Below are 25,322 nucleotides of genomic sequence, written 5' to 3'. Positions count from 1 at the left end.
CAAATCATTCAAGAAAATTTTAACAATTCTTTTAGGGTAAAGCAATTTTCATTGTTTTCGGAGAAAAATTTTTGTTTTACGGGCCACTACTTGCATTCCTTTTCCAATGTGTTTTTGTCTTAATTGTTTTTCAGAGCCTGTGAAGCAGAAACAAATGTTCTAATTGTGCTTAGATGCTACTGTTTGAAAATAAACAAGGACATAGCCAATTTTTCTTTCAAATTGTGCACTTTGTATTTTTCTGGTTTTTAATAGCTATCTTCACCAACAGTTTCTGATTTAGAAAAATCATTAGAGTTTTGCCCGTATTATTCGATCTATTTTTGCCTTCAAAACAATTCTTTTCTGCAAAAAGTCCAAAATGTTCTCTATGGAAGCAGTAACCAGTTGTTAATCAAATGAGATTGTTTTTTTTGTTCAGTCAATTTTGGCTGATCGATATATTCGTCGGAGAAACTCGTGAGTAGTATCGTTAGAAAAATTTTCAATCGTAAAATCCGGAATTGAAAAAATTTTCTATGAAGTTTTTTTTTCGAGGAGTTATAGAGTTTCAAAATTTTTGTGATCATTTGATATTTGAGTGTAATTTTGTTCACTTTTAGGCTCTTTTTGCTCAATTTTTAATCAAAATTTGAGTTAAAATGAGGAAAATTTTATCATTTTTAACAGACAAGCAATAAGAAAGCGATAAAAACGCTACTTATGGTATCATTGGAAAATTTTTATTCTAAAAGGTTCGAATTCTATTGAACAGCTCTTTTTCTATTAAACTTCTTTTCACTATACTTTTCTTTCACTTGTTCGTGTCATTTGCAGAAAAGTAACTTTTCATATTGTGGACCTGTTAATGACAAACCCCATCTACGATTAAATGAAGCCCATTGATTTTTAATTTTGTTTTAAGGAATCGGCGATTATGGTTTTTATGGATTTGTAAGTATATTTTCGTATACTGAACGAGAGTTTGCGTTTGGCCTGCATTTGCTACATTTTTTCAGACCTATAACTCAGTCTCGATACTTAAAAGCGCAACTGACTTCCCACAGAGTACAAAAAGAAGCTGCCTAATGCTTTGAGTGCACACCAATTAGCTTTTAAGACTTTGAAAATTTTTCTTTTCGAAGAAACTTGAACGTTACCCGCTTTTTAAACTGATTTATGTGATATTGTTGCCCCATTCCAATTATGAAGGGCCCAATGGGTTTGTAATTTAATCGAATCCAGTTCTGGTTTTATCGCCTCACTATTGTATTAAGACTGTGATTCCACGAGTTTTCATGAAGTTTGTGACTTTTGAATATTTGTTCAAAATTGAGCTCGTTTTTGAAATTTTGTCACCTTATGACAGTATTGAAGATTACCATTGGCGTCGAAAAGACCTGAAGTTTTATCTATAGAAAACTTCAAGCATTACGCTAATGGTTTCAATGGCTTCCACAGTTTCTTATTGCAGTTTACTAATGATTTCTTAATGTTTTTTCTTAGAGTTTTTGTTGTCTTTTTTGAAGTCGCTAGACTTTTTCTGATAAATGGATGATTGGAAAGGCTCTCATTCGAGATTTTCGTCATCATATTGAATGCTTTCGTTTCAAGGACATTGGTTTCAATAGCTCTGATACTAAGAGTTGTTTTCAAAATATAGATATTTTCGTATATAAATTCAAATTTGTTGATTTTTCTGATGTCACATTATTGCAGTAAAATGACATTACTTTGGTGTTGAGTAGTGAATCAATTTGAAATATTCAATTTTTTATGTAGTTCCCTATTTATTAGTGACTTCAACATTTTCCCTCATATTTTCAGCTTTTGATTTCTGCCTGTATTTCTCGTTTTTATGTCACCGAAGTTGTTTTTTAGATTAATGACAAGCCAATTTACTTTCAGAGTTAATGAGCTTATTCGATGGAGCCAGTTGATAGCTAATGGTTTTGGCGGCTTCAATTTTACAGTTTTTCAAAATATGAGTGTTTTTAAAATTATTTGTGATGAATTTTTTTGTTTCATTTCGTCCTGCTTTAAAACATTCGCGTTCACTATTCATTGATTTCAAATAAATCCAAGGTGGATATATTCAATTTTCTGCTTAAATTTTAAATAGAAAATCTAAATCATCATTGAAATAATTTTTTATAATATTCAGATCATAGCCGATGCTTTTAATGGCTTCAATAATTTGTGTGTTTTCGTGCGTTATTTGTAATTTTTACATATTTCTAAATCTGTATATTTTTAGTCCAATTCTACGGTTTAGTCTTACCAAAGAGAGAACTTTAAGTTAAACTTATCAAAAAGGTTAAGCTAAAGCTAATTGTTTTCATGACGTTTGAAATTAATTGGATTATAAAAAATTCGATTATTTCTTGGATTATAAAAAATTATTTCTTTCCAAATTTTTTTGTCAAGTTTATTTTGTCCCATTATGGACAAATATCATCTGTTTTGTAGAGTAGGATATCCAGTTTTTTTAGTGTAGGTTTCATTCGATGGTATTTTTTTTTACTCTGTTCTTCTAAAAAAAAATTATCGATTTTTAGCCGTACACATGTTTTTTGTTTTCGTTTAAATTGTCGTTTGTATCCCCTCGTAGTTTTATTTTTAGCAGGCAAGGTGATTTCTTTAATTCGGCTTGAGAGTATATAACTCAGTTAGTAATTTGAGTTTGTATCAATTTTTTAAATTGAAACATCAATTTATGTATGTATCTTCTAATCTCGTCTTTTGTTAGACAATTAAGTGAAAAATATGGAAGAGCGGGGTCAGAATATTGTGTGCAAGCTCACAATACTCAGTCTCTTTTCTCTTTATAGTCTTATGAAAATCTAGATATTGTTTACAGATGCTACCTTTGGTTTTTGTGACCGAATCACAGTGTGCTCTAATGAATTTTAAGTGAGTTTATAGATTTTTTCTTATTAGTTGTAGCTTTTGGGGTCTGATTACCTAATATAAAATTTCACAGCTTTTATGGACTTTCCAATCATGGACTTTTATGGATTTCTAGTGAAATGAAATAACTTCACTGGTCGTCACATCACTGGGATAAATATCTTTCATTCTTTTAACATCGTCAAATTTTCAATTCAAAATTATTTTTTTTTCTGTTTAAGTTACCATGCAATTCTTCATCGATGTTTGCAGCTTTTCAATGCGCTTTTCAATGTTTGCAGCTTATAGTTTTAATTTTTCACTATTTTACTTCTATGCTCTGTGGTCGCATACAATTATATATATATTTTAAATTTTGCCCTCATATGTTGTTTATGTTGTTGTCCTGTCATGTGGTTTTATTAGCGAGAACCCTCTTTAGTTTTCCAATCAGACGTAGACAAACATCCTCAAAACTTACTGTTAATAGCCTATGAAGTTATGCATTCATCACTATGTAATCTATCATAAAAGATAGTAAATTTTAAGTTTGTTCCCACATTTGTTGTTCTTTTTGTCTTATCGCATAGTCTGAACAATGAAAGTTATCAATGGATTTCGAAAGAGATTTAAAAACGGGTTTATTGTTCATAGTGGACATTGTTTGGTTTTTGTGACTCTTTCTGTAATCTCAATAAATAATAAATAGTTCTGTTTTGATAGTTTTTTCTATTCTCATAGTTCTTTGTTGTTGTGTGTCACATGGTTGCAATAACAACTGGTCTCGTTAACACTCTACACCCTAAGGAATCAATTCATGGTTCCAAACAACCAAACATGGCTCCAAACAAAAATTTTTTCCACAGCTAACTCTTGACAACTTTGATCTCATTACGGTTATGCCTCAAAACCCCCTAAGGAAACCTAAAGGAACATAAATTATTTTTTTGTTTTATTTCATACTCAACAAGTTGATCATTTTGATGCTATTTGTTTTCAAAATGTGTAAATGATTTTGATTATGCTTCCTTGTTTGTTTTTCTTTTTATTTTCACCTTCGTCTCAGAAAAAAAAATGTCTCGTAAACTTTTTAATTGGCTTTGAACAATTGAATCGGCGTCTAAAAGGCTCTGAACCATCAAAAAAAATTATTGACTAGGAAAAAAGTTGTTTTTGAAAAGGGAAAAAAATATTATTAAATTTGTTTTTTGATTATTTTGTGTCGTTTTAGTTAATGATTTATGAACTATGAAAAGAAACATTCTCAAGGAGGCTCATAGTGAGACTTTTACTCGGTACAATTTTTTGAATGGTGCTTCAGGACTTGTCCTGCCACCTGCATTTAATTCATTTTTCTCTATTTATTTTGCGGGTATCTGATAACGCGAATGGAAGTCAAAGCGTGGCTTCCTTTGGTGAGTTCGACCACTCAACAGCTGATTTAATTTAATTTTTTTAAAAAAAAAACAAGTTTCTATTTGATATTATTTTTATTGATGAATCAAAGCAAATCGAAAGTTTTGATTAGTTCAATGTTTGTCCTTCTAGTGAAATGAAATGATAACTTCACTGGTCGTCACATCACTTGTAAAAAATATCTGTCATTATTTTAACATTCGTCAATTTTTCAATTTCTGTTTAACTTATCAATGCTTCATATTGTACATAATTAAGTCAAAAAAGCATGAGCGGGGTTGGAGCATTATGTGTGAACGAATGTTACTTAGATATTTTGTCAGGCTTAACAATACCTTGTCATACAAATAACTTTGCATGCAAGAAAATAAGGTTGGTTTGCGCTCTTATTACCACGGGACAATTTGGACAATATTTCGACAAATATACGCAAAATTGACGCTTATAGTCTGGAAATAACTGACAAAAGGAAAAGGAATAACTGACAAAAGGAATAACTGACAAACGTCTGGAAATAACTGTTACAGTATGCTTGACACGTAAAAGCGAGCGAGCCAAGAAAAAACGTATTTTGAGGAAACAAAGGAAACAGTTGAAACGTTTTCAACAGCCATATATCTAACGACAGTTGCCTTTTTTCACAAAGTACCGTAGTACTATCACGCAAGGCACTCCGGTATTAGCAAAAAGCGATTCGTGTTATCGTTAGTACCTGCGTGAAATGATTGTTTCACAGACTACTGTCTATTGATTCTTAATAGCATGTTTGCTTGAAAGTAACAAAACCATTTTCGGATTTTACAGACTTGAAGCTGGATAAATTGAAAGTGTAACAAAAAAATTAGCCTAAGTAGTCTGCATAGAGTGTGTAGAATAGTTTGCTTTTCTCTAACGGCAAAAATATCAACTACGGGTTCTTTTATGCTGCCTTAGTTCATAGAGCATAAAACTATCATTATTTTTAATAACATATGAATTTAAGTACATATGCGATTCCCACAGCCATTATTTTTCTAGAACATCTCTTATTGCTAAAAAATAAGTATCCAGATTGGAAGGTCTATTGGAAGGTACAACAAAAACACATTCAGAGTTCATCCATTTACTGAAAAAAATTAGCAACCACATTTTTGGTGCCTACTCTTGGAAAATTTGAATGAAAAGAAATTTAATTTCAGAAAAAGTATACTGCGACATGGCTTAGTGGTTTTAAATTGTTTAACTAGCTAGCTTTTTTTATTTCACAATACCAGGATAGTAAACTTCGGGTGCTTAAAATATATCCGTTTTTGCAGACAAACGTTGCTTTCAGTTTATCAGTTAACACCAAATTCGTTAAGTAAAAAAATCTAGTGAAGTAACTAAAAGCAACTTTATAGGTGGGTAATTTTTTTGTGCTCCAAATTTATACTTTATATGATTCACAGGCGCAAGAATCACCCATTTGAAGCAGAGTATATGTAAAAACTGAAAAACTGACCAAATAGTTCAACGAGACGGCTACTGGGAATCCGTGTGTGGCAGAGATCGTTAGAGCCTAACATATCAGAAAAAAACAGAAGAGAAGACATTAACCAATTGCAATCAGGGAGGAACGGGAATTTAACTTCTTTTCTCGTGAGTGTTTTTGACACAGTGTGATTTCATTTGCAATGCAAGCATTTGGGGCATTGCTACAATTTCGGCTTTCAAGTTGGCCCCATTGCTTTGAGTTTGTTTGTCTTGTTTCTGTCAATTATACCGTTTCTACAATTGGGGAAAATTCAAGTTTTAAAGACATTCTTTCAAATTGAATGAATTTTGGTCCTGAATTGATTAAATTTGAAACAATTTTAAATTTTTTTCTTATACTTTCTCATGTTTATGTACTGATTAATTATATTTCCTCCTTTTGCTTAGGTACCTTTTTGCTTTATTTTGTTTACATTAACGCAATAAAGAAAAAAATAAAGCTTTATTTCGACTCTACGTTGTGAAGTGAATTGTGAGAAATTTGATGAAACAATAACAAAAAAAATATTATTAAAATTTTCTAGTTAATAACTTATTGAATGGTCTCAGTTGGCACACATGATTATTCTTTAGTATGCTGTGGCAGTTTTAGGCTGTTTGTCGCTGAGCAGCTGAGCCCTAAAACGAAATTGATTTTGGCTACTGTATAGAAACTTATGATCAGGTCTCCTCTTTCATTCTAAATGTTGTTTTTTTTTTGCACCGCTCGAAATTTTGCACCTCTTATTGGCATGAAACCATCATTTGAGTCTTCACGGTCTTCAGTACCTCCAATTGATTGAGATTATTGTAATCAAACAATTTAAATTCCAGTCATCTCTTTCACTTTCTGCAAAACTCTTCTTTTTTTCGCCTTTTTTCAAAACAATTTGTGATTTATTGGTTTCGATTTTTTGCACAATTTTATATTTCGAGTAGTTGAAGACATTAATGGTTGAAAGTGGAAAATATTAAAATCAAGTCAATTGTTTGTAATTAGAATTCGATCAGGCTTTCAAAAAATTGAAAAAAAAACGAGACAATTTTTTTAATTTGTAACTTTTGATAAAATTGCGTAAAATTTTGTTCTATTTTCACTTTTTGTCCTTTAGAGGTACAACAATGTTTTGCTGTTAAATTTAGTTTTTATGTTCTAGAAAAACAAATAATTTTTTCCTCTAAAAGCTTCTAAATATTTTTTTAAAAAATCACTTAAGTTCAGAAAATTGAAAAAAATACCATTAATTGAGTGCAAAAATAGATACTTTGTATGTTGAATTTGACATTAGCATTGCCAATTCTTCAAAAAGAAAAAAAACGTATGAAAGTGGCTTTTTTGTCATAAACTTCAACATTTTCTATTCCAGCTTAGCATCATTCATGCCTATCCCCGGAATTCAAGAATTTTCGGATTTACAAAATGAATATAGTTCAAGTATTGAATCGCAATTTAAAACTCTATTGCTTCGTCTGCTTAGTTTTTTAGAAAAAATTTGAGAACGTCAAAAAAATGTGTCATAACAGTTTAAAGGGGCATAGTCTGGCAAACTTTAAAAAAAACACAATTGAATGAATGATGTAACTCTGGCACTGACAACAATTTGAATGCGATTGCAAGATCATACTTTAAAAAGAAATTTGTAGTTACCTCATAAAAAATAAGACGAAGAGAAGAAGAATAAACCAGTCATCAAAGCTATAAAATTTCTAATGCACACATACGTTTTTCTAAATTCTAATTGAAAAAGTCTACCTTGCTCCATAGCAATCAAAATAATACATTTAAAAAGTTTCAAGCCAATTGAAGGGCAACACTGAACTCAATTGTTTTCAATATCCATACTCTCTAGTCAAAGGCCCAAATGGAAGCACTTGCAACGTATTACAATCTTTTTCTTACAGAAATGGCTTCGAATAGTTGCTAATCTGTATGAGCTATCAAAAATTTTTCTGTGCTATAATCCAAAAACTGAAAAAGTCTACTGGTACTTCCGAGACCAAAACAGAGACGAAAAGACATGATGCTCAAAAAGAGTTAAATGCGTAAAGCTGTCTATCATTGGAAATTTTTGAAGATCAAATTGTAACTCTATCTAAACAGATGCTATACAACAACAAATTTGTAAGCAAAAAATTTGTATGATAGATGAGAAACGAACAAGAGTCGAAAAAAATTAAAAATACAAATAATGTTGGGAAACTCTTACCATATACGTTTCGCAGTTCCAAGAAACTTCAAAATGAAGCTGAGAAAAACGGAAAACAAAAAACTGACAAAAGAGTTTAACAAGACAGCTTTTGAAAATCTGTGCGTGGCACAGAACGTTCCAGTCTAAGCCATTATGAAAAAAAACAGAAAATGAAATTAACTCCCTGCAATCAATCGATTGAGTGTTTTCTGAAACATGGGGGTGTAGGTTATTTAAATAATAATTTCAAAGTTTTATTGAAGAATTTTTCTCGATTTGTATTAATCTTGGCTCTGAATGGATTTCAAGTATTACAATTTTAAATTTTTTCGTTCATTTTCTCACGTTTGTTCTACAAAAACAACATCGATAGTCTTCTAGCCCAGCTCGTTGATTTGACGGGTATTGCGAGCATCTCATTGATCATTGTTTCTTTAAACCATAGCTTTTCAGCTTTCAAAATGGTTCATCATCTACTTTTTTTTGCTCTATTTTGCTATATTCACCCAAAAAATAAACTGAAAGAAAACTCTATTGCGTATGAACAATTTGCGATTTAAAATTAATTGTGAGTAGAGAAAGGTTGAATTAATTTTAAAAAAAACTGTTTCTTGTTCCAATTTCCTTGTCAACATCTTGTTGAAAGGTTTCAGTTGACACAAATGCTTGTTCTTTATGACACAAAATAATGTGTCAGCATTAAACTGTTTTTGGGAGAGCAGCTGAGTCTTAAAACGAACTTCTTTTCGGGCCCCTCTCAAAAAATTTTCGACATTGTTTTTTTTCCATTCCTCCATTCAAAAAGTAGCAAATCAATTCATTCACGAGTTTCTTTTAATAAAGTTTTGTGTTAGCTCATAAATCAATTGGATGTGTCAGTCAGCAAAACATTTATAAATAAACTCTCAATTTTGTTAGCAAGCTATTTTTTGCATTAGTTGTTAGCTTATTTCCAAATTTTTTTGTAGTCCCAAAGAGTATCTAGAAAAACGTCTCTTTTAACATTTGAAAAAATTTCGTATACTAAATTTCATTTGAAAATATTTTGCTATGCGTAACCAACCAAAGCAAAAAAATAAAATCAAATTGCTCATTGTTCATGATAATTACAAAATATTTGAAGCAAAGCATATCTAGAGCCCGCAATGCTCAAAAACAAGACATGGATTCAAACTATTATACACCCCTGATTAAAAGAACAAATGGTCTTTAAAAAGTTGAACAATTCAAAAAATGTCTTTAAACATCTCCTTCCCTTCAAAAGCTGTGGTTGAAAATCGAATTCCAAAAAAAACAATAAAAACACAAATGAAAGTTCCATTCGTGAACAAAAGCTCAAAACTGAAGCGAATAGCAAAAACAATTTGTTTTGATTATACTTGCTTTTCACAAATTTGCGCCACACTCTTTATCTTTTTGGATGGAAAAAATTTACCAATCTAATTTGACTTCAGGCGTAATCAAAATATGTGGTCACGGTCCACAAAAAAAAAACAAACTACCAGCGCAACTCAAGTTTTTTAATTAAGAAATTGTGAATCGCAGTAGAAATAGACAAACGAATTTTTGAAGTTGAGCGCTGAAATGTACAGTGTTTTGAGAAATTAGTTCTAAAACAAAAATTTGTTGATCAAAAATTAGGCTTCAGCTATCAAAAATATCAGAGAATCAGTTAATTGATCACAACTAAAACCTTCCCAATCTAAATCAAATCATGGACAAAGGCTATTGCATTTGCTGCTGATTTGTCTTAGCAAAATAAGCATTTTTTTAAAAAAAAATTAAGAATTTTTATATCTATTTGAGCTTTTCAGCAGTCCAGATGGTCCCCTTGCATGGTTGAATTTGACAGTTACCGCAAAGCAACACAATTGGAAAGTTCCAAGATAATACAACCAATGACAAAATTAAAGAAGATTGGAGCAGAAATCTGGGTGAATCTGAAAACTTACAAAAACTATAAGTCTATGTAATAATTTTTTTTTTGAAAAGTAATCAGAGAACAAAATAGCGAGATCGAAAATGTAAAAAATACGTAGAATTAATGAGTGTTTTCGTTTTTGGCACCTTTTTACTGTCTGCATACTATTGTTTGCATGCATACTCCCAAGATTATCTGAAATATCTTAATAATGAAGTTACTTTATAATGGCAAACGCTCTGTTAAGAATTGCCGAAGACATATTGGGGTAACCAGGAAAATATTTCATCTATGTTTAATATGTTTAAAAACGGCAGCTGGCACCGAAACAGTTATGATTGAGAACAATGTAACTGTAAATTTAAAACAATCACAATGATATTCATTTTGGACCTCGCTGCCCAGCAAAAAAACTTTAGACAAAGTTAACAAACAGAATAATATTGCAGTTAGTTGCGATAATTTTTTTAAATAAATTTTCTGTACATTTTGTTAGGGTAATTAAATTAAAGACACCTTAATTTCCGCTGGTTAGTCGTTAGCGTATAATCGATTGGTTTACGTAGTCTCAGTCACTTTTATCAAAAGTACGGCCAGATTAGGAATGCCCTCGAAAATTGGAGACACGGTCGTGATGGTCAACAGAAGATGAGTCAAAACAGATTGTCATTTCACTCAATGAGAGGGGAGAATTTTTCCCAAGGAAGGTTACCCAATGAATGAGTCACTTATATTTAGAAAGGAGAGAATATAGAAACAGCTTCAATTTTACTGCTATAGTTTCTCACGATTTTTTTCAATAATTCCACTTTTGTCTGTGTCAACAATCGTATCCATAGTCTAAATTTGGCTGAAGAAAAAATCTGAAGAAAAATTTGGCCGAAAAAAAGTTATAAATACCGCACTACATTTAAATTATTGTAAGATAATTGATTTATAACAAAAAAGATGATAATCAAATTTTGTTTTTTCAAATCGCAAAATGGGCCCCACCGTGATACCACACAAAATGATCTACGCGAAATATATCAACAAGTGAAAGTTGCGAAACCTAAAAAAATTTGAAAACACATTCAGCCAAAATTTTACAATTGTTTTCCCGGGTCGAGGTATCACCGCCATTCAACGCAAAATTATGTAAGATAAGCGGTTAATGCGGAAATTTTTGTAAGATAAGCGGTGAATGTGGTGAAATTACATAAATCAGGCGGTGAATGCGGTAAAAAAAACTTTATCGCCTGGTAGCGCTGAAATTACATAATTTCACCGCTGAATTTAGCGGTGAATTCACATAAATTCACCGCTTCGAAAAAAGTGTACCAATTATGTAAGATAAGCGGTGAATGCGGTGAAATTACATAAATTCACCGCTCAACTTAGTGATGAACTTACATAAATTCACCGCTTAGAAAAAATTGTTAAAGATGTTTCAGATCAGCAAAGATTGCGGTTAAAATAATGATGAGTATGAAAGGAATTGTTAGGTTTGCCTTCCCATACCCCAAAAATACCCCTTAATCTTACATCTTTTTGACACTTTTTTCTAAGCTGTGAATTTATGTAATTTCACCACTAGAGTAAGTGGTGAACTTACAACCGGGGTAACTGGCGTAAGGGGAAACTTACGAAAATTCACCGCATTTCACCGCTAAAATATGTAATTTCACCGCTAAAAATAGCAAATCTTACAAAAATTTACCGCGCATGTTTTGCAGAAAGTAGAGTGAATTCGATTTATATTCAAACAAAAAATAATAAAATTTAGTGAGAGATGCCGCAGTGGAAGAAGAAGTGGATGGCATGCAGGAGGTTAGAGGTTCGGACCCTTGTAAGGGCGGTGAAATTACATATTTAAGCGGTGATTTGTGGTGAATTTTTGTAAGATCACCGCTTAGTCTAGCGGTGAACTTACATAATTTCACCGTATTCACAGCATTTCACCGCAAAATTACGTACGAAATTTGCGGTGAAAAAACTAACTTTTCACCGCTTATCTTACTTATTTTTGCATTTTTTCTCGACCCGGGTTTTTAACAAAAAGGTGTTTTTTTTCTAAAAACTTGGTGTTTAAAAATTTAGGGTTATCATCAAAATCGCCGTTTAAATCACACACTATATGCATCATTCTTCACCTAAAAATAGGGGGATATTTTGTGAGCGAATCAATTTCTGTAGCTTTAAAATTTCGTATTCAAGCCGACCTATAATAAAAAAAATTTACGTGAATTAAATTAATAGCATTTTTGCAGTTTTACCAACTTTTGACTAACCTTTTATTCCGCCTCATTTTGCCAGGTTGATGTCTCAAGTATGGATAAGGCATGATAACGATTGGAAAATAGGCAAACAAACAAACTTGTTTACAGACGTTGCTTATAATTAAAGTCAATATTTTTGGGAGCAAAATACGGGATATGATTTGATCGGCTTTGATAAGATAATTTCAGGGGTCACAGTATCCAATATGTAAGCTATAAATATCTTGTTCTGGGAAGCAAGCTAATGAAATTTTGTTGTAAGTCCCGTCAAGGAGAATCCCGAAATGTCAGCGATGGTAATCTCTGAAATAGGAAGAAATTATAAATTAAGTTGCTAGTTATATTTTTTATGCCGAAATATATAATTAGAAAATTGGTTTGTTGGTTTATCTCTTTATATAGCAACAATTTATCTTCTAGACCTAATTTAAGATTTAGGGAGAAAATATTTACTTGTAAAATAATTGATTTGGGGATTTGACTTCAAGGCTGAAATAAATTATTAAATAATTAGAAAATAATATTAACCGCCTATGATTTGTTTATAATTTACAAGTATTTTCGTGGGTTCTATTTTTCGAACCCCAATTCATTTAAAACCGAATATCTTACCGCAATATTTTTTTAACATCATCATTTCTCCTCTCAATTTAGCAGTCAACAATACTAGCATCTTTTCTCATAAAAAATAATCCCATGTTTGGTTGCAATATTTTTATACCAAAGCGAATAGACTGCTGATGCCATGGCCCACGAAGTATGACCGAATTATTATTATGCCAATTATGTAATGGTTTAGAATCTGGGCAAAATGGTGGAAGGTTAAAGAAAAAGGAGAAACCTGAAACACACAAGTTTTGTAAGAGTATTTTCATATGGGATCACTGGTGATTGATAAACTTAAAATCTTTCAAGAATCTTGTAGGAAATCTTGCCAGGGAATGCATAGCTCTTCCATTTTGCTCGGAAAATTCTTGCAAGAATTGAATCCATCCTGCAAAAATCTTCAAAAATACTCAAATACATTTTACAGAATTTAACAATTTGCAAGATTCTTGCAAGATTTTGAATCCGGACCAAAAATTTTTTCATTGATTTAGGTTTTGTAACTTGTTTAATAAACAATAGTTTGCTTCAAAGGTGTTTTCTAAAACTTTGTACCCTGATTTGATTTTTCGCCATGATTGATCTCTTGCAAGATTCTTGCAAAAATTGAATCTGCTCGTCACCAGGGATGTTGAAACGGTTTCAGGACAAAAACACCAATGCCGAAATGCTCAATGTGCCAATATACTCAAAATCATCTCAAAGTTGTAACCATTTGTTAAAAACATTAGAAGACTATTTAGCATGATAATGCTTGTGAGATAACTCATAACTTAATAAATATATTTAACAAACTTTAAACGATGCTAGTCAAATTGGCCATGCCTGTGTGACTGTGTCTACGCCTCAAGGGCCCACGAGGCCTCATATGAAGTCATCAGAGGCAAACAGGAGATTAATTTATCGGTTCTCTTACGTTCCAACATTTGTGTATGACAAACTGCTTATTAGTGATATGATTAGTGATGAAAATGATTTTAGGGAGTAAGTTGAGATGCCATTATGAGTGCTTTGGTATGTTGGGTATTTTGGCGATTCTACATCTTTTCAACCCGATTCATTTGACCCCATATATCTTAATCCCAAATCATTTAACCCCTCTGTCATTTCACCCCTCTATCATTTAAACCCGCTAGTTAGCAGCCGCCATTAAATGCATGTTTTGTCATAATTATGCGGATAAACTAAAACCATGTTCGATTGTGATAGTTTCATATCAAGTCACAAAGGCCGATGAGTCAAGTGATTATTTTACTAATTTAATAGTCCTGATTCCATTCCATAAAAGATTAAAATCGGGATGAAGTGATAGAGGGGTTAAGTGATAGTGGGGTTAAATGGTAGAGGGGTGAAAAAGCGGGACACCCTTTTGGCATTGGGTGATATCAAGACTCTGAAAGGTTTGCTAATTAGCCATGCAAATTACACACTTAAGTTATCTTTTTGATCGGATTGGAGGCTTAATTAGCAACTTCACCAATTTTGCCGGCTTCTAGACTGTATTGAAGTATTTTGTCGTTTTTGCTTAGAAAGTGAAAAACAGCAATAGAGAAGTTTTCTTACCAAATTTTTGTCGCTTTTGTTTGAGGTCCTGGATTAGTTAAGCAAAAGCTGACTCAATTTAATGGTTTTTCTACTAGTTGATTATAATCATTTAAATATATTCACGAATTGATCAATTTGAATATTCAGTCTGAAAAATTTCTTTAATCATAAAATTCAATCTAAGTTTTCAAAGTTCAAGTTCAATTCAGAGCTTCTACCCCTCATCCCAGACTCAGCGCATCCAAAAATTAAAAAAAACGGAAAAATGTTCAAGCGGTTTTCTACACAATTCGGCTTTTGCTGACTAAATTTTAGCTTATACGGTAACGGATACAGAAAATCTTTAAATTCACTGTCTGCTAAAAAGAGCAAGTTTTGTCGGTATAAATTTTTTAGAAGTTTAAATACATAAGAGGCAGAGGAAAAAGTAGAAATAGTTTATCAGTTTTTTTTTTTTGGGGGGGGGGTTGAGGGAAGGACTAAAAATTAAGAATTGGATTTAGGGTTTAATTCAGTTTAAAAAATCTACATCCTGTATTTATCGCGTGTAGACAAAAAAGTACATACAAGTGTCGCTATTAATTATTATAAAAGTACTTTTTGTCTATAAGCATTACACAAAATAGCGCTTATCTCAATTTAAGGAAATGAATTATTTTGTAAACATATACCTTTTTATTATCTCTCAAGAAATAATCTCAAAAACGCGACTATTGTAAAAATCTACGAACGTATAGACATCTAAATGTACTAAAATATGTTGTTAGCTTATACAAGAAGGATAATTAATCCATAATGGAGCTTCTAGTCACGCGGCCTTTAATGCAATTGGGAATTTAATCTGTGCAATAATTAGATTGTTAAAAGCTTTTAAACACGCCGACTAGGTTCCTATCGTTGAAATTTGATACCATTTTTCACGCCCTCCCTCCTCTTAAAAAACTATTCGTTCACAATTTAATCTCTACGGGACGATTTTGTGAAGGAAATAAACGTGGAAATCTACTCTCCTCACCCTCCCTTATTGCAAATGGTTCATAATAAACGTATATGTAAACATATTTATCATAAACAGTTTACACATAAATAAATTTGTGAGTTGGTCCGGGGGGGGGGGGGGGGTGGGGGGGTATACTGGCGAGTATTTAGGACAAAATTTAGTCAATTTTTTGCAATCGCCGATTAATAAAACACAAAAAAACTCGATGTCGCAAAATGAGGTTTTGTAGGTTATCAGGAAAAAAATGTCAACTAGAAGCAGGAAATTTCAGCCACAAAGATTTGTTTACGCATACGAAAATGAGGAAAATAAGGGCACGCTTTTTATGAAGCGTAATTACCAGCTTTTGGAACAAATCAATATTACCAATATTGAACAAATCAATCAGCAATTTAAAAAACTTTTTATGACTTTGCATTTTTCTCCACCTTTTTGAGTTACTTATAAATTTAACAATAACTAAAGGAACAACTCAAACTTAACAATATCAATAATTATCGGTGGTCTTGAGTCTCACAAAAGTTCGAAAGAAAGAAATGGCAAAATGCTCGAAAAAATTTCACCATTATCACCATTATTGCTTACGAAAAGACTTTGACGCCGCAAAAGATTCCTTCAATCATTCCTGCTAGTAGTATTTTCCCCAAGCCAATGGTATCTTTCGCCTTCTTGTTGTAGTTAAGTAAATACAAGACCTTAGTGAAGTTAAAAAACGCAATCAAAATAGTTGATAGAAAAGAAGTCAATTCAAATTATTTAAAATGAGCGAAGCAAAAATTCAATTTTGCAACATATATACGTTTAAAAATTGGAATCAATTATCTCTCTTTGAATGGACGCAAGAAAAACTGGGCATGAAAGCACAAAAAAATTAAATTTTTAGCACAAGAAAAATTTGTAAGCTCACAAGCATGTAAACACGAATGCGCAGAAGTATGGTTAAGATTGCCCGAAAGTATTCAACCCACGAAAATTTGAACATAAGCACTTTTTGTCCGGAAATGTCTAGATATAGATAATTTCCGTATAAGACGGTCTTGACCTCAATGATTTTGGCGAGGCAACTTAGCTCAGTGTTTGTGATTCCGTAGTTGTATGACATTCTGAATGACATTCTTAAAATGTTTTTCAGTTATTTTATTGGATCTACTTAACTTTGGTGAGCCACCTCACCTAGGTGTACATGTTATCCAATTTAGATGTCGTAGTTTTCCAAAAAACAGAATCTTTAAAATGCTAATTGTTGCAATTTCTAGCTCCAATTGTTTTTGTACGTTCTAGCGAACTCGTATGAATTTTTGCCGCTAAAATTGAAGAGTTCTGCATCAGTACGGAAAAGCTCTCAAACTAAATCTCAATTGGGATTTTTAGTAGATTTCTTTCTGATTGAGACTTCTAATCATTTTTCTACATCTTACTTCAGTGATGGAATCGTTTTGTTGAAAATATAAGCTTCATAACTTGATGATATTTTTCTAATAAAAAAAACATTGATTTTGTTAATTTTTATATTAGAGGAGGTGCAAACTGATAGTGCAAATTGATGGTTCAATTGTAGGTGCAAATAAGACGCACCTACTATGCTGAGAGGGCTCAAAAACTCACAAACGGAAACGATTGAAGAGTTATTATGTTATCAAACATTTTCATTCAAGTATGCATACCAATAAGCGTTTTTTGCTACAGAACTTGTTGAAATTATTTTTTCCAGCAGCAAATGTCATCAGTGATTTTTTTATTAACGAAAAATATTAGCGAGTTATTTCTGAGTTCACTTAAAGAGAATTGCCAAAAATTTAAATTGTACATATTAAGATATATATATATATATATATATATATATATATATATATATATATATATGAGGGTTTGTTTGTGTGTTACTGTGTGAGTTTGTTGTTCAAAACTTCCAAATTTTTGTTGAGATTTTTTTTCATTTGACATAATTTTCCAAATGATAACTGTTTAAAATTGAATGGAATAACTGAAAATAATTTCCATTGCTTAATATCGGCAATAAACCTTCAGACATCATTTTTTTATGGACATAAGAATTCCAATTTTCTAGCTGCCTGTACGATTCGAATGTGCGATTTTTGTACTAAGGTAAAATTAGATCAGCACAAATATATAAAGATATCACGAAAATGAAGTTATAGTAGTTTCTCAAATTGATGTAAATAAAGTTTCCTCCTTATTGGCATTCTATGCAAAAAACGAAGTTCATTTTTCGAGAAAAATATTAAAAAACAATGGAAATAATAACAAGTCAATTTTCGAACAAAAATCAATTTTTTCAGCCTGCAATCCGAACGACTGTGTTTAACTTTAAGCATATCTAGAGATTGCTTTTATTGTTTTGTGATAATCGTTCTCAATGTGAATACTACATTTTTTTTTAAATTAGAGATAACATTAAATTGCCACATTTGCTTTTGTTCATTTATTAGGATAAACTTAAAACAAATTTGCTATCATGAAATTCTGTTTCCGTCAAAAAACCTAAACCTTTGCGCAAAAAAAACAAATGGGTACTAATAGATGACGAACCAACTTTTACTCTGTCTCTCTCTCTCTCTCTCAACAGCAAATTTTTTTGCAGCAAAGAAAGCAAATTTTTATTTAAACCATCTTTGAGCTTTTTTCAACTGAAACAATTGTTTTACAGGTCAGTGCGCACTAGCTGTCGAAACTGAGGCTGTAATTGTTGATATATTTTGGTCAAACACATTTTCATTCAGCCATCCTGATATAGTCCTTGACAGTGTAAGTTATAGGTATCGTCACTTTTACAAAGAATTTATAACAGATTATAAGAGATTTTGGACTTTTAACTTAAAGCTTATTTTTCATAAGTAATATAAGAGAGTCATCATATTCTGACAGTTTGTAAGGTGTGTAAGTTGTAGCCATTATTTTCTTTTATTACTAAATTATCGATGCAAATTTTTTGATAAAGAAACCTGCAGTATTTTGTTGTCATTGCTATCGAGAGTAGAATCTTTATTCAAGTTAAGCACATCCACATGTTTTTGTTAGATCTTGCAATAAAAATGCAATCAGGATTATGAATTTTTGCGTTGAAAGAAGTGCAAAAAAATCAAAAAATTTGATAGTAGGAACTTACTGTCTCTCTAGATAACATTTCTCCAGATTATTGTTTATTTCCTTGCTTAGAGAAATTTTCCATAATTTTGAAAATAAATTATCTTGCTGAAAAGTGCTGAAATAATGCACGAAAGTGACCAAAACTGGCGTGATATCTTGGTAAAAGTGCAGTGCGCGGAATTTTGGAAAAATTCTAAACAGGGACTTAAATTTAAAACAATAGCACGTGTTAGGCGAAATTCATATAAATGATTTTGTTACAACGAGCTCACTTCTCGACGCGTGTTAATATGATAAAAAATACTGGAAAAAAGTGTTAAAATTGGGTTTAAAGTCTATATACAATGTAATAACAGACAACCAACGGTAACTAAACCTAAAAATACAGTATGCAAATTAACGGATCAGGGAAAAATTTTGAGGAAAATGTGTCTGTTAATCTGTGTCTAGTCGCTTCAGATCTTGAACCCGACCCACCTACGATCTTTAAAAGTGGGCTGAGACATGTAGAAAGACCTTTTTATTGTTTGGCTCAATTAAAACTGTATAATATACGACTTACCTGTTTCCTACGTGATGATGTGAATGTAATTCCACTGTTTCTTCTTCCCACCTTTGAGTGGAAAAATAGAGACAGAAAATTGGGAAAGATTTAGAATTAGAAAGAAAAGCAATTACTGTGAAAATGAGACAACAACAAAAATGGTGGAAGTAATTTCGAAGGCAACTGGGAATGAATCTGTTCCGACCCGTTGGTGGTGATTAAAGGAAAAACAAACAAATATCATATAGCACACATTTTAACACAGGAATTTCAGCTTTGTTCCCTTGGATTCCCATGGCGCGTCATTTATTGACCTAAGATACATTATAAAGATTGTTTTCTGTACAAATTGTAAATGTGCTTCGCTTCTTTTTCAATTTTCAATCAAACTCAGGCACCGCTGCACTTTTTTCAGCGCTTTTAAACTCCGTCTGAAATATTAATTTTCAACATACAAAAACTAATTAAGAAAGAAAACGTCAAGTCTTTTCAAAAAATTTTGATCATTCGGCGCCTTAAAATTATTGATTAGCTTCTTTTGTATCGCCAAAATGGAGTGATCAATAATTAAGCGCAAATTTTCCTGAAAAATTACCGTGCTCAGCAATTACTGTTTCCGTCTTCTTTTTCCCAATTCAGTTCAGGTTTTGTTCACGCGCAATGGGAAATCTCTTATGATGACAGACTATTTCCATATAGAAGTATAAACAACATAAACAATGATGCTTCTATAAAAAGAGAACAAAAATTGATTGGAACAAAGGAACAGAAAGCTTTTTAAACTAAAGAAATATTTCAAATTGCGGACAGGACTAAAAACTTCTTTTTTGCTAAGATGTGTGTGAGTGTGTCGTGTGTGTGTGTGTGTGTGGTTGTGTGTGTGTGTTTGTGTTTGTGTGTGTGTTTGTGTGTTTGTGTGTGTGTGTGTGTGTGTGTGTGTGTGTGTGTGGTGGGGGGGGGGGGGGGGGTGTACACCATGAAAACTAAAAACTAAAATTGAGCCCTGAATCAAAGGCCAGCTTTCTGATTTTGATCGTGCGGTTTCAAAATTTTAGTCCGAAACAAACTGCTATTTAAAAGTCGGCAATTCAAAGAACTGTAGTCACCAACTACGCTTAATACAAAACCCTAATATCTCAACGTTTCCTATTTTTCTAAAAGTTATACTGGTTTTTACTTTTTTACGGGAACTCTGCTTCGACAAAATTGATGCCATGTTTATTGATGATTATATTAAAAAAACCAGGGGAACCAAAATGAATGACGTATGAAAAAAATCAAGGCAAAAATTGTGCAATTATTAAAGTTCATTCATCTATGCAGAAACAATGATGAATTGCACACTAGATTTTTATTCTGCAAAAATGCTTAAGAGGATAAGAAATTCCTTAATTGGCAAGAAACAAAATGTAAGTTAACAAAACGCGACTTTCGATCCGTCCACGTCGAGGGAAATTTAAGTATTCGAAATAGTTTTTATTGTTATTAAAAGAGAATATATTACCTAATACATTAGTATGAGAATTGGGCATTGATCTCAAATCGAGAAAAAACTAACAAGATGAAACAATTTCCTTAACATTTCTTAAAACAAGGAGGCACGGTAATGTGCGTCTGCTGATAATATTACGACCCCACTCGTTCTTTTTGTTGACTTAATTGGTTTCTAAATGATACATTTTTCGAAATGTATCCATTGGAAGTATTTTTGTTTTTTTTTGGAAATTAGGCTGTATGATTAAACACTCCTAACAAATCAAACCATTATACAAAGTGAATAATGCCATTTAAGAGGAACGATGAAATATAACGTTATCCAGAACATGTCTTAGGACTAATAAAAAGACGACAAGTAATGTCAGCAACAAAAACTCAGTGTCCAATACATTAAAATCATCAACTATTAACTAATCGGAATTAACACATATAAAATTGGGCTGGTGTTTAACGCCAATGTACCTGGTTTCAGTTTCTTAATGTTTGAAGACGCCAAAATGTAAACAGGAATATGGACAGCTACTCCAAAATCACGAAATTTTTATGCATTCTACTCAAACCAAAGCTAGAAAATCAATAAATTTTAAAAAACTGGCTATTTAGTATGAAGTCTAACTTCATTTTAACAAAAAACCGTGATACGTCAGTAAGGAGACTAAAACACGATTTGACAAAATGAGCTTAAAAAGTGGGCAGAGTTCAAAAGCAACCACTATTTTAGTAATACACATATTTTCAAAGCCATGAAAATCATTATCAGAGAATATCTGTGAACTGACATCCTCTCATAATCTATTTTACATCTCCAAAAGAAGCCATTGAGACCAGTAATTGTTTATATTAGATCATAAGATTACAATTTTTTCAAGAAAATATTGTCGAAACCACCGAAAAGCATAATTATTTCATGAATAGCGTTAGATATGCTCATTTGCAAAATATTAATGTCATAATTGTGGCATGCAACCAGTCAGTGATGTACTGATGTGACAAGAAAAAAAAGAACCTTAGAAATTGGGAATTGTCCTATAACCAATGAAAAATACGATAACCCAAATCAAAAAACTTTTGTTTAAACGTATAAACTCAATAACAAAAAAAATAGTTCACAAGAAAAAGAGGCAAACTCTCAAAAACTACAATTGGACAAATTAAGATAGAAGGTGACCCAGAAGCTCAAAAGTCCACTGTTTTTTTTTGAAAACAAAGATTTATGAAAGAGAAGATCGATAGGTTTTTATATAAAACACCCAATAGATTTATTTCCAGCCCATAAGACTACAACTGGACCTCTCATTGGTGAGACTAAGTCATAAGACTGCAAAATCAGATAAAGAACTCCAAGTTTCAATAATAAATTTATACAAACTGAAGCGATAAAAACCACGCCTTTTAATAAGTGAACACATAACATGTTTTCTTTGGCCCCCACCCCAGTTGCACATAATTGGGTCTGTCAGTAACTGTGCAGCAATTTGAAATAATTCCCGTTTTTTGACATATAACTTGTTTTGACATATCCCTTTTTTAACGTCATGATATATAACTTAAAAGAAATAAACGCTCTGGAGAAACTAATGAAAAAGACGACACCCTATTCAATTCGAATAGACTTTGATTTTAAAAACCCCCGATTGAACTGAAAATACTCTTGATGTTGCTGAAAGTTTTTCAGAAACAGTAATTGTTCCAATTGATAGCAAAATATACAATTTGATAAAATAAAGAAAATATATCGAAAATAAATCAGGAGTTTTGGATAATTGCGAAGCTAAATTAGAAAAAAAAAATGGCAAATTTTTAAATCCAGAACACTCTCAGATATAGTAGAAGTAAACCGCTTCTCATTAGCGTTTGAATAGATTGTGTCATCAGTTTTTTCTAATTGTATATCGGGCTGTTTTGAAAACAAAAGCGTGCTACAGATGTTTAATTATTTCACTTTGATTTAAAAAATGGATAAAATTTTGAAAAATTTAACCAAAAATATAGACAAATTTTTGATAAAACAGTTCAATAATACTCTTTTTTGTCATTAAAACTAAAACCAATAACACTCTTGACATCAAATTGTGATTTTTTTTAACGCAAACTTGGCAAAAATGGCCAAAATAACAGCAAACGTGGACAATAACAACCCAAGTCAGCCAAACGTTCACAAAAAATAAAAAACTCGAAAATTCCGTGGAAAAAACAAAATTCAAACAAAAATTATAGTTCTAAAATCTACGCTGGACTGGCTTGATAGTGATACCGTGCACAACTCTCTTTAATGAATAAATTGATTGACGAAGGTTGTCTGATTAAAAGAAAACCCAAGTGAATATATATAGTTCCTCCGCCATCAAGGTGATTCAAAACAGTTAAATTTTCCTTGTCCGTCGAATTGCTGGCAAAATTTTCTTCAACGCTTCAAACAGTAGTGCCCTTATAAGTTTTCGTCTTAAAAAACTTGCTGTTAATAAGAAAAAAGGCGCATTTTTGCAATTACAATCAAAAACCCGGAAGCACAAAGAAGCTCAAATCTCAGAATAAATCAGTTAAAAAACTGCTATTGATTTGTCATTTTTTTGTTTTTAGAGTTATCAGAAATTGAGCAAAGACAAAAAATTAGTTGAAAGAAAATTTTTTGATCGCAAAAGCTTTTTTTTCAAATTGTTCCTGTCTCTAAATATTTCATCAATCCCGCGGATTGCATAAAATTTTTAAAGCTATTCTTTTAGGTTGAAAATTTTGCTGGGCAATAACTACAGTTGTCAACTATGCTACTTGAATACGTTTTTATCTAATTATGTGTGTTCTCTTTGGTGACAAAACATAACATTACGAGCGTCTACTGGTACCAAAAAAATCTACTTTCAAAGAAATAGGCTGGCGCTTTCAGGTGCCGAATTTCATTAATCAAAATGCGCTTAAGTTTTGTGAAAGTGTTTTCCACAAAGCAATTAAGGGCCTCAAAATGAAAAATTGGATTTAAAAAAAGTAAAAATTAAACGTTCGGCTGTAAGGTCCATTCACCAAATTTTGATCCTTTTAACCCTTTGCCGCTCATTTTTACAATTTAATGTTTAAAGATCACTAAAATAAAGGATTAAACTGCAATTAATCTGTCGCAAAACTCTTGTGGGACCCGCTTCCGTCAAGCCTATTTTGCTATGGAAAGCAGTTTTCACTTTTAAACTTCGAGTTTAAAAGTGAAAAACAATGATTGGAATTTCCATAAAGGGCACCGCCTTTTCGTCTGTGAAGTTCGGAGGTAAATTGATCCTGGTAGATGCTCGTAATAATCCATACATCTTGTGAAAATAAAATAAAATAACCATTTAAGTCGCCAGAATTTGGGTATACTCATTTTCTTGTAAGATTTTGCGAGATACCGCCACAATCAAGTTAAACGAACAGTCTGCTCTTAGAGCCATAGAGTTAGTCCGTAAAAAAATAAAACGATGATAATTTACTTGAAGGCTGCCCTGTTAAGACTCGATTGGACCATACTGAACTCAAGGTTAAAATGAAGTCGAAAAATTACAGCACTTGCCGTACAAAATAGCTCAGCATGAAAGAACATGATTTAGTAAACGTTCAGTTTCATCTAATGTAAAATTGCGATTGCATCTATAAATGGGATTGCAATAAATAAAAAAACTCGCAGTTTTCAAATTTAAAATTTTTAAAATGAGTTCTTTGGTTGTTTTTTTTTTTTAATTATAGGTCTTTTTTCCTAATTCTAGTAAAAATCAACAAAAATTTTTGTGTTTTCGCCTTAAAGAACAGTAACAACAATTTCATCTAGTTGCAATAAATGAAAGGTTTTAATTTGGGTAGAAAATGATGTTTAAAATTTGTTTAATGTCTTAAATTTTGACAAAAAAAAGCTTTGGAAAATTATATCGACAATACTAAATGATATAGTTTTGTGTACTTTGTGCGCTACAAAAGTCTATAGTTTGTAAATTACTTCAGAAAACTTATTGTAAAACTTTAATGTCTTTTGTATGATGTCTATTACGAATGGTAAAAGCTATCTCCTCGTCGATTCTCAGACAAAAGCTATAAACAGAAGCAAATCTACCAAAAACTACAAAAAAGTAACTTAATTCAAATCTGAGTTGCTAAACACTCGGTTTTAAATATTTTAAGCTAACTCCGCAAGTTATTGGCAAGTGATTTTTTGTATTAAATTTTGAGACAACATTCTGACACAAAAACGAAAATTTCCGTCTTACCTGTCTGCTAAATTCGGGCACCTCTTAACGCCAACCACAGAACATAATAAAAGCTTTTCAGATCACTCGTTGAGGTGGTTCTTAAAACAATTGCAGAAATGTCTAAAATGAGGTCAAATTGAAGACCAATAAATTGAAGGATTGTAAAAACGCGATGCAAGACAAACGTTAATATCGTTGAATGCTTTTTTCCTTGTGCTAATTGTTGTGTTTTGAAAGAAAGCTTCCCTTTTTATTTTATTCTACTCTATACGGCTTTTTCCACTTTTGAGGTTCACGCAAATTGTCTTGAGTCAACGAAAGCATATGGTTTACCTCAAACAAACCAATTTCGTATCTTATTAATTTTACTCTATGCAACATAATTTGTAGATCTAAAAAGAACCAAAATGACCATAATGACTTTTCCCTTCCTCGGGAGGAAAATTGATATAATGGGAGTTCATTAAATCGCTCTTGAGAAAAAAACCGCTTTGCTGAATTCATCCTTAAATGTCCTCAAAACAAAAGAGTTGTTTTGTTCTATTGCTTCATTTTGTGATTTCAAATGTCCTCGACAGCCGTTTTTTAATTGCATCTAAACAATATTGCTTTAAGAAAAGCGATGAAGAGTGCTTGAGAATTTTAATTGGTCTGTGGAGATAATTTATTGA

General features: G+C 31.8%; 1 protein-coding gene across 1 annotated transcript in view; it reads right to left on the bottom strand.

The window, feature by feature from the left end:
* Positions 1-24,971, bottom strand: part of LOC142354174 (synaptotagmin-1-like) — an 81,362-nt gene extending 56,391 nt beyond the window's left edge. Inside the window, exons 1-2 of the mRNA XM_075406434.1 lie at positions 24,670-24,971; positions 12,156-12,446 (exon numbers count right to left, since the gene is read on the bottom strand). Of these exons, the coding sequence (XP_075262549.1) occupies positions 12,156-12,208 (53 nt within the window). The 5' untranslated portion in view covers positions 12,209-12,446; positions 24,670-24,971. The remainder of the gene's footprint in view (positions 1-12,155; positions 12,447-24,669) is intronic.
* Positions 24,972-25,322: the final 351 nt, after the last annotated feature.

This window comes from Convolutriloba macropyga, chromosome 15, assembly GCF_964194025.1.
Source record: "Convolutriloba macropyga chromosome 15, txConMacr16.3, whole genome shotgun sequence".
NCBI classification, from domain to species: Eukaryota; Metazoa; Xenacoelomorpha; order Acoela; family Convolutidae; genus Convolutriloba; species Convolutriloba macropyga.
This window is presented reverse-complemented; position numbering and strand designations above follow the sequence as displayed.